Consider the following 15,667-nt stretch of genomic DNA (forward strand, 5'->3'; position numbering starts at 1 on the left):
TAACATCTGAGGTAAAATCAGATAATTATATCTTTCTGCTACAAAGTAAAATGGTTTTTATCAAATACTAATATTTGATGTCATCACTTACCAATTTTGTTATTAAATGCTTGAAATTTCTGTAAGATCAGAGTTCCGTCATCATCATCCGTCTATATGAAATCACAAATTATTAAAAGTAACTCATGACTAGACTAAAAGGCAAGTCAAAGGAAACCCAAGAACATTTGTAAAGTTTGTAACTATTCAGACAAAATAAACGTACACTACATAATGGGTAACTATACAGCTCTTGCCTCTGTCTACAATTACAGCAAGAGATTGAAGGGAATGTTTAGACTGGTAAGAAAAATTAGGGTTCCTAAAGAAACAGTGCTTAGTCACTTTTACTCTTACTTCATGTAAATAGTTGATGCTGGATTTAAAAGAAAGACAATTTACATAGGACTATGCAAATTTTAGAATAATGTTATATGCAACAGGATAAAAAAAGTCTAGCAAGAAATAAGGAGGGCAAAGTACAGTTAAAGCCAAGAATAATGTTCAGCCTACTAAACCATGAAGAATGCAGTTCATAAGAAACAACACAAATTTAATTCTTTGCAGTGCAACATTGTTAAATGGAGAATGCTTAAAATATACATTGGCGTCATAATGTCTAGTGACCAGCAAATGAATATGAGCACAAGCATTATGTGCAAAGGCTAACAAATTTACAGTACTGAACCCCCTAAAACAAAACTGGATGTTTTCTACATTCCCAAAGAGTAGCATACTTGGGAATAATCTGACTTGTCCTTGAATTTGCAAGCACGACTTGGGACACATACCAAGAGTCACTCCAGCATATATGAGTAAGTGCAAAAGCAAGTATCAAGATTTGCCAGCAAGCATCTATCACTATGAACCAGCATATATCCCCTAAGCTGGAAAACACTACAGCAAGGAAGAAAAACAAATTCCTGTACAAAGAACTATAAGAAAAGCAAGTATACCTGTAAAGAACTTATGCAAGAACAGAAAAAATACGAAGGTCATGTCATTCAAAGAGCACTAAAAGAAAAGAAAGAACTGAACAAATTACCTCTATTGGAAACTCCAGCTGAAAATTAAAAAGACAACATCAGAACGTTTCTAAAGGAAATTAAGAAACAAACCAAGAAAACAATGATAATATGAATGATGTTTAGAGATTTCACTGTCATGTGTGCAACAGATATCAGACAAGATATAATGTTAGGTTTTGCAAGACTATTAATTGAACATGTGAGTAGCAACAATGCACGAGTAAATAAAATGTCAAGAAGCAACAGTTCCTTTATTTACTAAATGATTTTCAGGTATTTTTAAAACCCTTGAAAAAAGGTAACTAGCAATCAAGCAGCCAGCTTGACTGAAACAGGTTGCTACCAGTAAAGGGACTCCTCATGGGCTACTTTGGAATACAGGGTGGTACACAAAAATACAGTTAAGTAAAAAAGGGTGACAGCTTGCATATTCTAGTATGATTCTACTTGCAGGAAGGAAGGGTCTAACAGCCAAAACATCAGTGGATGTAAAATGATCACATCAAATCAAAGAATATTCGGTGACTAATCTTGGTGAAGAAATGATGGAGGGCGAGTTTAAGGCATTCAATTGGGGCAGATTTTTTTCTTGCATATTTGCTCCAGTCAATCTTAGCATCAGTTATGTTCGCCATCACGCAAGTGGTCGAATATTTTAGAAAAGGAATATTTTTTATAAATTGTGTATTACCTTTTCTGACTTTTTGTCTTCAGAGGGAGTCGGAGTCTAATACCAGATATGTTAATGGCATGAAATGGAAAAAATGATTTTTGAGTCTACCACAAGCATATTTCACTGTAAGCATAACACTGAACAGATTTCTTTTGTTCTTAAATTTTTGCTCCAGTTAATAATATTGTCATTTATGTTTCACCAACATGCAAATGGCCAGGTAATGATAAAAAGTAATATCATTGATTAAGTGTTTATTACCTGCTCTACCTTTATGTCTTCAGTGGTGGTCGGTGTCTAACACCAGATATGTAAATGGCATGAAATGAGAGAATCAGCTTTGAGTCCATCGCAAGCATATTTCAGTGTATTGCTACTGTTGTCATTAACTCAAAGTGGCTTTCTTCTATGGTGAATAAGGAACGGGATAATGAACGCCCTTTAGTCTGTTCTATCCACTTGCCTCACAAGAAAGAGCGAGAGAAAGACAGAGATACATACAGAGGAGGAAAGAGAGACAGAAATCATCCACATAAAGCAGCATTCATTTACCTTTGAATATATACGTGAGTCTTTTACTGTAATTAAGTTGATATAATGATACAGACTTCATAAATATGAGTAACAAACATCTGTAAAAGCATGTCGTCTAAAATGCTTAAAACACACTAACAAGCAACTGTCAAAAGCCCTAATATGTTTCTAAATCAAATTTACTGGAAAGAATTACAATGCTAAACTAACTTTAACATACTCAACCCAATGTATTAGCAATTTTAGTCACGTGAACAATTTTACATAAAAAATAACTTCATATAAAAGCTGTTACGTATAATCTAAAATGCTGCAACAAATGTGACCCCTATGACTTTGCTCACAAAAAATCCTATAAAAGTTAAAATTTGTCAAATGCTTTGCTGCAAAACATTTAAGTGTAAAAATTACAGTACTTCCAAAAAATTATAGATACACTAGATGGTTTATAGATTCAGGGCTTCAAACCCTTTTCATTTTCTTTACTAATGTAATTTGGCAATGATTTTCATTGATGAAATGATCTACACGACTTGAATCACAAAGACTGCATTTTGTCAACGTCACCAGCACCAAAGTTCCCTTAAATAACCAGCACAATAAATGGCACTGCCACCTAACATGAATTCAATGAGACTGGATGATTATTGAATGCAAATTTGTAATCTGTTGAAAGCATCAAATTTTTTCATTAAAACTCATAATTATTGGACAAAAAATTAGCTACTGATTCATTATAATGCAAAATACACCAGTTTAATTTCCTATCTATAAAAGTGTCATGCTGGAATGTTACACAATATAGCTGTTTTATAAGACTGCAGACAACAACACAATTTAGTGATGCTGCTTATTTAATGACCCTTTCCACAAGGACCTAAAGTATTCATAAGTAATGATTCTAACAGGTAGTAAAACCAGATTCTCCTAGGAGATACAGCTTTAATTGTGTCATGTGCACCATGCTATAGACAGTACTAAAGGTTCTTTTCAAATTCCCTCTGGCCCCAAGCTACAATGCTCTCTGCTTTTTACACTCAACTGTTCCCTTAAACCTCTTCCTACTTAGCTGTCCAATTTCTTTAACTTTACCATGGACTAATTCTAATCTTTCATTAAAAAATAAATTCATTTGGCATGCATTATGAGTTAAAGAATGTGACTCATCAGTTTCTTTAAACTACTTGACAATAATTGTATAACAAATTAATGTCAAAAAACTACAAAATGATGCCACTCTTCAAGTTTGCTGCTCTTGTTCTAAGTATTGTGCAAATCTTGAAAATTACTGGAAGTAACTGAAAACCAACTACAATGTTATAAAAACTAGGACCAAATGGATGGCACAAGAAAAAAATGAATATGTCTTGGAAGTTTTGTCAAGAGAACTTTAGCTTCCCTCAAGGATACACAAAGAAGTAACATTTAATAAATTCCATGAAATCCAGATAGGATAGATAGGGAACAGGCAGGTAAATTTCCTACTGCATCATACAAAGGTGTCAAATACCTTTGGAGAAAAAGATTACTAAATTCAAAATTTATATCATCAGACTATCTCTTGATAGGCTCAATAAAAGAACTATTTGACTAAGAACAAAAATATCTTGCAATGGCAGAAATAGAAATATAATCATAGGCATGAATACTAGAAGATAACAAGAAAATCTTATGATGAAACTAACAGAATGCCTTCGTAGTGGGGATAGATAGGAGTTTCCAGGATGGACAGAATGAGGAATTACAGTAACGTGAAGTGAAAAAGTAAGGTCTCACTGCTTTCATGAATATACTCCCAACCACTCTCCTAAAATGAAGTTTCCACTAACTTGATTTCAAGTTGTGTGGAATGCCTTATAATATATATAAACTCTGAAACACTAAACAATTTGTTGCTGATTATACTGTGTAAGTTTTGGCTCCTTTGATCTGCATCCTCATGTTACTATTCAGTTTAGTAAAAATGTTTTCTGTTTTAAAGACGAGAGATTTTATTGCTCACGTATTCATTAGGTACCCATGTTGGGTGTTTCAAATTTTACAATGAAATTTATGGAAAATTTATTTCTATATTATTTTCATTGTCTTATACATTGTCAAAGTATTTCATGATCTTACTGTCTTTAAATATACAAAATAACTTTGCTCATTAGGTACCATGGTGTACCACCTGAAGTTTTTCCCCAGTGTAAGCAATGACTTCATGTCGTAATGTAAACAGATTAAAAAAGTACAAGACAAGAACATACTGTACGTTACTGGGAACTGAATGGCGGTATCTTTATTCAATAATCTGCCACCCCAAACTCTACTAAACAAAAGTAAGTTATTTGATCATGCTGATTTTGTAGACATAATGTTCCAGTTTTAGGTTAAATTTGTGAGCACTCAATGAAAAATGTGTAACCTAATGCTGAGAGTTTGTTTGGACTTGAAAAATCTACATACACACATCCCACAAAAGATGACACTAAAAAAAATCACAGCAGCACAATAATTGAATATTTTATAAAACTGGATTCCTTTTTTTTATATACTAAAACCATCATTTATCTTATCCATTATGTAGTCTTCATGAATCCTAGGTACTCCATTCCTGAGGCTAGAGACAAAGATTACTGAAAATGACTGGCAATACTGAACATGGGTGCCTATGGACCATGGATTCCAGTGAGGCAAGAACCTCACTTTTTGTGTCATCTACTTACGGCTAAGAAATTGTTTCAAGTAATTTGTATTTTCCTAGGTATATAAACCAAAGCCTTTCAAGTGGAGAACATCTTTCATGCATAACTGAACACCTGAATGAATGTAGTTACAAGGTTAAAAGTATGGTGGCGCAATGAGATGCTTGGGTTCACAGAAGATGCTCAGCAAGGACCCTTTCAGTTGATCTTTTGTATGGAGGACCAAACGAGATGGAAGAGGTGGGATATATCTTAAAAGGCTTTGGTTTGTATGCCTAAGAAAAATACAAATTACTCTGAGAAATCTGGTATGTATTCCTACAGTGATACAAACTGACCTTCTTAGGTGAGTGGTATCCAAAAAGTAGCTGAATAAGACATTCCACTTCCAGGAAGATGTCCTTGGAATAAGGGTTCACAAGGAACATTATTTACACAAAAACATTTACAAGTCTGGTGAAAAGTAGACCTGAGAAGTAAAGCTCTGGGCAAATAGGGACTACCACAAAAGGGAGAAAATTTCCACAACACCACTTCACTCTTCATAAAAGTGGGATGTCAGCAGGCAGAACACCCTGACTATTATTATGTAACAAGATATGAAAAGCAAGATTCCAGAAGTTAATGCAAAAGTAATGGTTCAGAGTTGGCTCTATCATGTTACCTTCCCCCTTGTGTAGGGAGGTAACAGAAGCAGACACATTCTATGCTTAACAGAGCTGGTTGCTCATTATAAACTCACCAATACCTTACTGATGTTCAGCATGTACTTTGACCTAGCTACTCTTCCAAAAGGAAAGGGAAGGAAGGATGCCAGAAGGAGATAGTGTTCATAGAAACCTCATTTGTGCATTTGCAAGTACTAATGAGAAGCCTCCTGCATACTGGTGTGAATGCATGGGTCCTCTCTTTAAGTAGTACTTGATAGCTCAGACCATGCAAAGAAGCATTTTATTTGTGTTGCCACCAATGAAATCTTGGAAAGAAGGAACTGAAAATGTCTCAAATCTGTGATCAGACATGGAAGGGTTCTGAGTGCTGGACAAAACAAGAAATGCCATGTAGTTCCCCTACTTTCTTTGCTGAGGCTAAGGCCAAAAGAGAAAGTCTTCAAAGTTCATTGTGGCCTGAAGCATATGATATTGACTCAAAAGGTTCTTTACTGAGACTGCAGAACCAGAGAGACATTCTGTTCCAGTGGATGAGGGCAAGACTGTTCAGAATGTCTGATAAACATAAACAATTCCACCAAAGTGAAAAGATCCAGCCCCTTCAGTTTAAATGCTTGTGACAAGGCTGAATGATAAAGTCTGCTATCAACTGAACAGAGGCTCTGAGTGGAGAGGTACCCTTCTATAATACCAATCACAGAATGTGGTCTACTTTCCCTGATTGATGTTGGCTGATGATCTACAGAATAATCCTGACATCCCTCGCTCAGCCCTGTAAGAACGACCTCTCTCCAAGGATATACTGGATAACCTCTACCCATAAGTCAAGGGGAGTGAACTGATTGGTGGAACCTAAGGATGTGAGGTTTAAGAACAAGAGTGAACCATAGGAGCTGTAGGTTTAAAACAAAGTCCTTTGAACTGGAAGACAATCCCTCACCAGATAAAGCAGAGAAATTTTCAAGAACTGTGATGGATGGGGATCTGAAAATATGCACCCTGAAGGGCTACCTCTCTGACAAGCTAACACAGAATGTAGGGTTTCCATTTTGAATGGAGCTTGATGAACAACTCATCCAAGAAGGAAAGGTGGGTTACTAGTCTCCATCCTCTGGTCACATTCTCCATGAGAAACAACCAGCTGCAGAGGCCTGAAAATGATTGGTCTACTATCTCCACTAGGCCTTTACTTGGTACGTCTGGGTGAGACCTTTCTGGGAATGGAATGCACAGAGGGAAATGGAGTGGGACTGTTTGAGAGAGGACAACCACCCTTGAATGGCATCCCGTAACCATCCTGTAACACAGACACCATCCAAGGTTCTACCCCATATTGCTGCCATTTGGCTTAGGCCTAAAAAAAAGGCAGCCTGCCTACTTGTAGCAGGAGGGGGGGGTGGGATTACCAATCCCTCTTCCCAGTAGGGATGAGATGGGAAGCCGAAAGGAAAGAATTGTCAGTCTTCTTAAAGACGACTACAACCGGAGTGGTTTGTTTTGGCTTTTAGTAGAGGTTTCCTTGTGGTACTGGAGGAAGAGTGTCTTGATGGAATTCATGATCTAGGACCAGAGAGTTTGTCCAAATGCTAAAACAACACAGCTCAGTTTAGGACCAAGGTCCTAGAATCCTCTCTTTTTCGTTCAACAGCAGTGCCCACACAATTTTTAGGAAACAAATAAGAGGAACCAATCTGCGAACTATTACACACGAATTTGACATAGGAGAAGGGGGTGAAGAGGAACCTTCTTATCAAAAAGCACACTTGCTGTCCAATGACCAGAACTCTAAAAGAACGAACTAGGAGGTAGGCTCATTTAGAAGATAGCAGGGAGAACAACTTTGACCAACTTTTCATGGTGTCTAGAAACTATACATGTTAGGTGAGCCATGGACTCGGTTGGAAGAGAAGCCCGATCTGTACATCTCTCACATGGGAAAGAATGGACACAGACTTTACCATAACAGAGAAAAACATAGCAGAGGAGACACCAAAGAAAGAACAAAGCAAGTACTGTACAGACAAAAAAAAAGTGGAAAAAACAAAGAAATTTCCACTCAGCTACATTCTTTTGAAAGAGATGACAGCAGCAGCAGTTAGCTAGTCAGGGCTGAAAGATCAAGTGAAGGGGTTCTTGTTGGGTATCTTCTCTGAACCCACACTATCTCACTGCAACAACTTAAGGTTAACCTTGCAACAACGTTCATTCAACCATTCAGCTAAGCACAAAAGATACACTCTTCTTAAAAGGCACTGGTTTATATCCCTGTAGGAGCAAGTTAAAGTCAAGGTCAGCTAAGTCTGGGAAGCAACTTGCTAACAGCAAGGTAGGCACATGAAAATTGAGATTCCTACCAAACTTTAACTCATGGTCCAACAGCACACATTCATATTGCTGCCACTCTTTTTATTTGTTCTAGGATTCATGAAGACCAATTATTTATTAGGCTGATGGAAATGATGGGTATGTGAACCACAGTAAAGTTAAACCAACCTGCACAATTAAGCTCGCTGCTATGTTTGATGAGTGATAGAGGTTAAGTACAATTACTCAGTTTAAATCTATTTCTACTTTTACAGGTGGACATTTCTGTGTCTCACATTGCAGTACATAACATTTTAAGGGTGCCAAGGATAAGATATCTACAAAATGCACTGACACCAGCCTAATGAACCAACTATAACAAGTAATATTTTATAGTTGAAATGTGTGGACTGTCTAAAATCTATCTGTGTAAACATTAACCACCTATAGCTAAGAAGACAGGTGATATTCAAAGACTAAAGTCCTTGATTAGTAATAACACAGAATATAATGAAACCCAAATCTATCCTTATGGACGAAAAGGTCAACAACCAATCAAAATTCACTCCAACCTCTCAAGTAAATGTTTTATACTTTACAACTACAGTATACTGTACCTCAAAAAATGATGATTGATATAGAAGAATTCTAGGGGAAAATGGGACTTTAAAAGCTGACTGGAATTGTGGTATCTTAATTTTGGTATTAGACAAAAGCCATTGCAGTGATCTTTAGGTTGATACAGCTCTTCTGCAGTACCCTTTATTTTCCTCATTTTATCTTTTGTCTACCTGTCCAATTTCTTTTATTGCCTTGCCAATTCAGCTCAGCCATACAAGAGTTGACAAACAGTACCTGGTTCATAGGTTAAACTACTTTGCAATAATATAAATTATTTTTGTTTTTATGGTATCAGAGTACCTTTCACTTTATTTAGAGACAGCTGAATTAACCCCATATAATAGCTCGCCTCCATATTAGAAAACAAATGAAATTAAGTGCCTCTTGAGTCACTGAAAATTAATCTAAAATACTATTTTAAAGTTAGGACATCAAATATCCTGTTCTAAAGGCAGGTTGAAAACTACTCTACATATTTGTATTTTATAAAATTATGATAGCATTATGCCTAAGCACATTACATAAGCTAAATTTTCTAACATTACACATATTACAAAGCTGCAACTGTTGTATCACAGTACAAGCAGAGACATAAATGATTAACTACCAATCTCTCTTAACTGTTAGAGGCTTTTCTACAACTAAAAGTCACAGTGGAACCTGAATGAAGGGAACTCTATAATGAATGGTAATATAACCCTGCATGACTGGAAGTAAAGTATCTCAGTGATCTTTAAACCCAATTATAACAATAAGCATATCCTTTAGATAAAGTGGTTAAAATTCATATCAATTTAAGTAAAAGGAACGACAATAGCTTTTACATTAAGACATCATCCACATTAATAATATACCAGATATGAATCGAAACACTTCCAACATAATTTGTAAACAATGAAAAGTTTCAGATAACTAAGCAATGACTTGAACAAAATTGGACAATATCAGGGATAGCATATCTAAATATGTCAAGTTTAGTGGACCCAGACATTTAACATACAGTACATCTACAGCAAAAAGTACTGTATTAACAATTATGGAGTCAATGACCAGTCTGCTCTCACTTGGCCTTGTATAGTGTTCAAATCCCAAGTAAGATGGATTTAAAAAAGGCTTTTAATGATGGGTTTTTACTGAAATTAAATTTTTCTGCTATAATGATGTGAATAAACACATACTACATACTGTACACAAAAATATGCATAATTAACGCACATGACACAAAAGCAATAACATTTACTAGGCTAACAACACAATTTTTGTAGTTATTCCTTAATACATTACTGGATATAAGTGTTGTTACAAAAGTACATTGAATGAAGGAAACACAGTACATATCATCAAATATGGCCTTTGACCATCAATTTTATTAGGGGATTTGTAGCAGGCAATGAGAAAATTTAATACCACAGATTGAGGGACAATAACAGGACATGACTAGTAACAAGTCAATATATCATACACACACACACACACACACACACATGCAAAGCGACCTTGAGGGAATATAGATTCCAAGTTTAGACAGGGATATGACTGCTACAGTCTGAAAAATTATCTAGCTTTCTGTGTTTCTGTCTCTAGGTTTATAATTATTGCTTTATCAGTGTGACAACTGTTTACCCTTTACTCTTGTATAAAAGAAACAAAGAGGGGATACTTTCCTCGTAATAGATAATTAAGTTGAGGGCACCAGTGAAAACTGCATACCAATCACACCAAAAACCAAAAGAAAAATATTTAAGCAAAAAACTAACGAGTCATAAGCAGTCAATGTAAACAATTAACAATATACACAAACTTCTTTATTCTGAATTTTACAGGAACCTCTGTAAAAAACCATAAAACTGTATACTGTAATATTAAAACTTATGCTATGAGCTGTTATCTATTTAGAGGCTCAGTATTTCCTGTTTTTAAAAATAGATAAAGATGAAATTGACAAATGGAAACCAATGGTTTATTTTTCTATGCAACAACAGAAAACTGTTTTGAGAATACTAGATACCACTACGTATAAAAGTGTTTCAAACAACTCATAAGAATGGTAGAGATCAAAACTAAAGAAACATCAAAACTAATAACACCAAAATTAGGAACTACCTAGAAACCCCCAATGTAATAGCAATCTCTAATAAATAACAAAAAAATTTAAGATCTGCATTTTAATACTGTCATTTCTTAATGCAATGTGGTAAAACATGTCATTCAATGACAGGTTATTGTCATTATTATTACGTCCAGTAAAATATCAAAGGGAATGAAATGGCAAATTTTGCAAAAAATGTAAGTTTCTGTTATGAAAATTGTTATAAAAAAATTGAGCTTTTTTTGTACATACTGTATACACAAATATTTGCTGAATAGCAGACTGGAAATGAAGACAGTCCAAAAGGCAAGTCAAGAATGAAAAGTTAGATGGCTATACTCTACATTCCAGTAGTTGACACCTAACACCCTTTTCAACTTACTGAAACAACATCTAATCATAATTGAAAAGAATGTAAAACATGTACACAACCACACTCATAAAGGGGAGTCTATGGAGCAAAAATAATTTGTCAACATGTGGTCAACAAAAACAATTACACAGCTTTCTACTGATGACAGGTTTAGTTGAAAGACCTTCAAGAAAAACTTTTGTAGACAGTAACCAATATGCCATGGTAAAACATCATTAGCATACTAATTACAGGGTCAGAAGATCATGTCCTGAGATTCCTTGAATAAACTTCAGCCACTGGCATTCAAGTTATGTAGGTTTGTATTTTTAGTGTAGTTAGAGCAGACTTGGTACAAGTGGTAATTTCTTGAATTATCAGTGAAACATCAGAGATTTTGTTGGACCTCCATTTTCTGAGTTAAGGAAATAATGTTGGGAAATTTTATAGGCTGTACAATTGTGATGGTTTCTTTCATGTTCTTGGAGGTGACATTTGTAGTTAGGACCTACTCTTGGCAGTCCAGACTACCATCAAGGTGTTGTAGTTTTGTAGGTTAAATGCTGTTGTATCCTGATATGTCAGGATACAGTAATTGTATTATTTACAAACTAGGGCTTACCAAATGAAGTTTTCAATAAAAATAGTTACAACCCCCCCAAAAATAACCTTTGTCTACATAAGATGTCTGTTGACATCACATCAAAAAACCTTTGTCTACATAAGAGGTCTGTCACCAACACATCATGATGATGTTCCTTTCCTTATCTCTCATCCCTAGAAACATTTTATGTAGCTGCTGGAAGTTAAAGACACTATCCACTTAACAGATCCTTAGAAGACCCTAGCAACTATCATGTCTTCATGTACACAAAGGTTTTCATTTTTCTTATCTTGTCTTTTAAGTAATGTATATTAACTACAGATAAACTTCTGAGCCACACAACTAGGCTAACACATCAAAATAACATCCTGTTTGTTAAATACGTTCTACAAGAGCATGTTCAATAATATCCAATTTTCTCCTCACGTTAGCATTAGCAAACTTCACTAACTGACAATGAAATGCAGTTAAAACCCCCACCTACACTGAAGGCAACTACTTTAATTTTGTATTATCTAAACACAGATGCAGTGTCACTGTCTGTAAAACATTTAGAACTGAAGAATGAGAGACAAAATCTATCAATTTTACTATATTATATGAGGTGACTTGAAGAGAAAGGATGTTGTTATATTTAAGAAATAGCAGTTAAAAACAATCTCTTCCTGAAAACAAAAGGAAGATCAACCATTCCATTTCACAAAAATAGAACGAATAAACTGGACAATAATTTGGTCACTGTCCTGACACACATATTCCCACCTGGATCATTAGCGTTATGAAATTAAACGGGCAACATTTTCCACAAGGGACCTCCAGCTAAAATACATGGCATATGTAAAATAAGGGTTTGTATGTATATTAAAAAATTAAAAAGAATAAATTTACAATAATATCCCTCAAATTGAATAACAATTCTAACCACTACAATTCATATATCAACTTTCATACATTAATTAGAACAAATAATGAGTTGTTTCACAACAAATACTGTACTTATGGTGCTCATTTCATTTGTCATGAAATGTTCTCAAAAATTTTCTTTTCTCAAGAGGAAGTGGTACCATGGTAGGCAAGTACTGTACATGTATGGTCAGAGCCATCAGTTCTAACCTGCCAATCAGGTTACTATTCGTTTGACCGTGCTTACACGCATGTTATTTTTCGGACTTGAGTTATGATAAGGTCAACCCTCTTCCCTTTTTCTTGGTTTTCCGTGACTTTTACATTATTTATATATTACATCCAATGATTATTTCGGATTAATAAGGTGACCGTCAGTAAAGAAGACTGCAGCTGATAAAACTGTTATTTTTTGGCTGATAGCATCTCCATGCTTCTGCACACCCAGACCCCAGGTGCAGGTGGGGAAGATTTCCAGTACAAGGTAGTACTATGATTTGGACTAGCCACTGCTTTGCAGGTGGTAAAGTATTCACAAACCTTCTGATGCCACTGGCAATCTGGGCACACAAGAACAGAATAGACTGAGATGGCAGCTCAGATATGATACAGTTGGGGCTCCAGTTTGTTTTGCCAAAGGACAGAATCCAGACTGTTCTCTCTTTTGATATGTTCTGTAGGAATTCCAGTTCTCCTGCCATTCTATGGCAGATCCTTACAGCCAGTTCAATTGGACAGTCACTTACTGTATATCCAGTTTCAGAGGATTCATAAAAGACATTTGATGGCAGAACATTCAATCTCCAGTAATGCTTGTTTTCGGATGTGTGCATTGTTCAGTGAGGTCAATGCACACAGAAGGTTGAGGTCTATAGGCCTTTCTTTCATCCCAGACTTTATTGTGAAGACCCAAAACTAAGAAAGGGGAGACTGTTCTAATGTATCTTTACATTCCATCTCTTGTGGTGTATTATCAAGACAGAGCACTGGTTAGAGCTCCACATCTGCATCTTCACAGAAATATAAATTCCAGGGAAGGTACATTTGGAGTATTCCTGACCACTAGAAATGTCAGAAATGCAGATCACCAGAGATTAATCTTTGTTCTGGCTTAGGAAGGTAACATCAAGGGCATACACTACAGTGATGGGTGGCAAAGCCACTCAAGTCAGGGTTACAATAAATGAGTTAATTAAGAGCCATAGCCACATCCTTAACTCCTAAACGTATCTCAGGGATTAATATAATTTTAATACTAGATTCTTGGAGTTATAAGATGATGTTTGTGAAATTTTAGGGAAGGTAATCTACATATTTAAGATTCTCCCACTGTGGCACCCTGACGTATGTTGACTTCCAGAGTTATCTGTATCTGTGTCAAAACATTGTATACCTTGTTATGCCTATTTCCCCTTCCATTACAACCACATAGAGTTTGGCATGAAAGAGACATTTCAGTCTCGGTTCATATAGTTTGTAGATATCTTGCACTTATGGTATTTCCCTGGAAGATACCTGCTCTACAGGCCCTTGACAGTGAATTACGTACTTCCCTTTATCTCTTATCTCACACCACAAGATACTTCTACATTAAAAGTCTGGGTTCTTGTTAATTTGATCCCTCCTATCTATCAAAGATTTGGGCACTACAGATAATGGGTTTGCTACACAAAATGTAATTTTTTCAGAATATATTTTTTTCAGTACCAACCCAGTATATGTCCTTGCTATAAAAAGAATGACTGGATTGTTCAAAACCAACAGATCTGACATTGCATGCTCAGTACTCACCTACCACAGTACTTCTCCCATTGAAAAATTTTTGTTTAGGAACATTTTGTGAAAAATGAAACGGGTACTATAAGAAATGAGTTTGTATCAAAAACAGTATTTTGATTATAAAAAATAACATACTTCCGCATTTTTTATGAATATTTCCCATGAACTAATATGCTCCAAGAGCAGCATTCTGCTTAGTTACAGCATTTCAAAAATGGATCATTCTATTGCTAGATTTCACAAAAAACCCCCTGGTGAGGTAATTATGCAAAACATCAAAGCCTACAATCTAATGCAAAGTCAGCAAAGATTTATAGTGCAATATTTATTACCTTATCTTTGTGTAATTAGCAAGCAATTTTTTATCTTGAACAAAAAGTGTTAAATGCCACAGTAATAAATGACACAACATCCTTTACCAAAATCTATAGACAAAGTGTCCCATTACAAAAATTTTATGAGAACAAGGTGTGTTGGAATCAAATCATAGCACTACCTGTAATAGGTGTGATTTTTAACTGTTAACTGTTCTACTCATGAAGCTACTTTATCTTCCTAATGAGTCGTAGGCAATGAATAATTCTGATATTCTAAACCACCTTCCATTTCCTAAACGTGAATAGAGTAAGGCATGACATCTTTAATCCTTCAACCTACAGCACCTACTGTTGGTTTCACCGTTCACTCTGCTTCTGTAATTCCATGCTACATAGCTTCCTTTGAAAATATTAACAAAATTTATGGCATGTGTTGCATGCTTTACGATTTTTATACAAAGGTCAGTTACTATCACAGGGGCCTAAGTATGAAAAAGAAGATGCCTTAATTCTGATTTCTTCTATAACAAGTTTTATAAGTATATATATATATAAATATATATATATATATATATATATATATATATATATATATATATATATATATATATATATATATATATATATATATATATATATATATATATAATATATATATATATATATATATATATATATATATATATATATATATATATATAATGTAACAACAGAAAATTAAGTCTCAGATCAAGTTCTTGGTATCAAATTCAAGTGGAATTTTAGCTCTAAATCATTTTTAGTATTTCATTCTTGTCTTTTTGTTTTTAAGAATACAAAAGCCTTCTGTCAACATGGAGTCTTGGTTAGAGAGCAGACTAACTGAAGTGCACAAATGGCTTACATGAATGTTATTTATCCATCTAATCATATTTCAATAAGATTCATGCGCTATAGCAGACATGAACTATATCAAGTGTGTTGGTATTTATTTACCATGCATTTATATGTAAGTTCACACACCATATATGCATATAATTTTCATTTGTTTTCATTTTTATAATTCCTTTTGCAATGAATCTCAGAC

General features: G+C 34.9%; 1 protein-coding gene across 13 annotated transcripts in view; it reads right to left on the reverse strand.

The window, feature by feature from the left end:
* The window catches only part of LOC136833364 (voltage-dependent calcium channel subunit alpha-2/delta-3-like), a 590,349-nt gene that overhangs the window by 58,007 nt on the left and 516,675 nt on the right, over positions 1–15,667 (reverse strand). For 10 of the 13 annotated variants that reach the window (XM_067095399.1, XM_067095401.1, XM_067095406.1 and 7 more), the window contains 3 exons: positions 2,002–2,037; positions 1,759–1,794; positions 1,085–1,102 (listed from right to left, as the gene is read on the reverse strand). The exons of 2 other annotated variants lie outside the window; for them this stretch is intronic. In XM_067095399.1, the coding sequence (XP_066951500.1) occupies positions 1,085–1,102; positions 1,759–1,794; positions 2,002–2,037 (90 nt within the window). The remainder of the gene's footprint in view (positions 1–1,084; positions 1,103–1,758; positions 1,795–2,001; positions 2,038–15,667) is intronic. One more of the 13 variants, XM_067095412.1, reaches the window with a different exon arrangement.

The sequence above is a fragment of the Macrobrachium rosenbergii genome, chromosome 51 (genome assembly GCF_040412425.1).
Source record: "Macrobrachium rosenbergii isolate ZJJX-2024 chromosome 51, ASM4041242v1, whole genome shotgun sequence".
Classification (NCBI taxonomy): Eukaryota; Metazoa; Arthropoda; class Malacostraca; order Decapoda; family Palaemonidae; genus Macrobrachium; species Macrobrachium rosenbergii.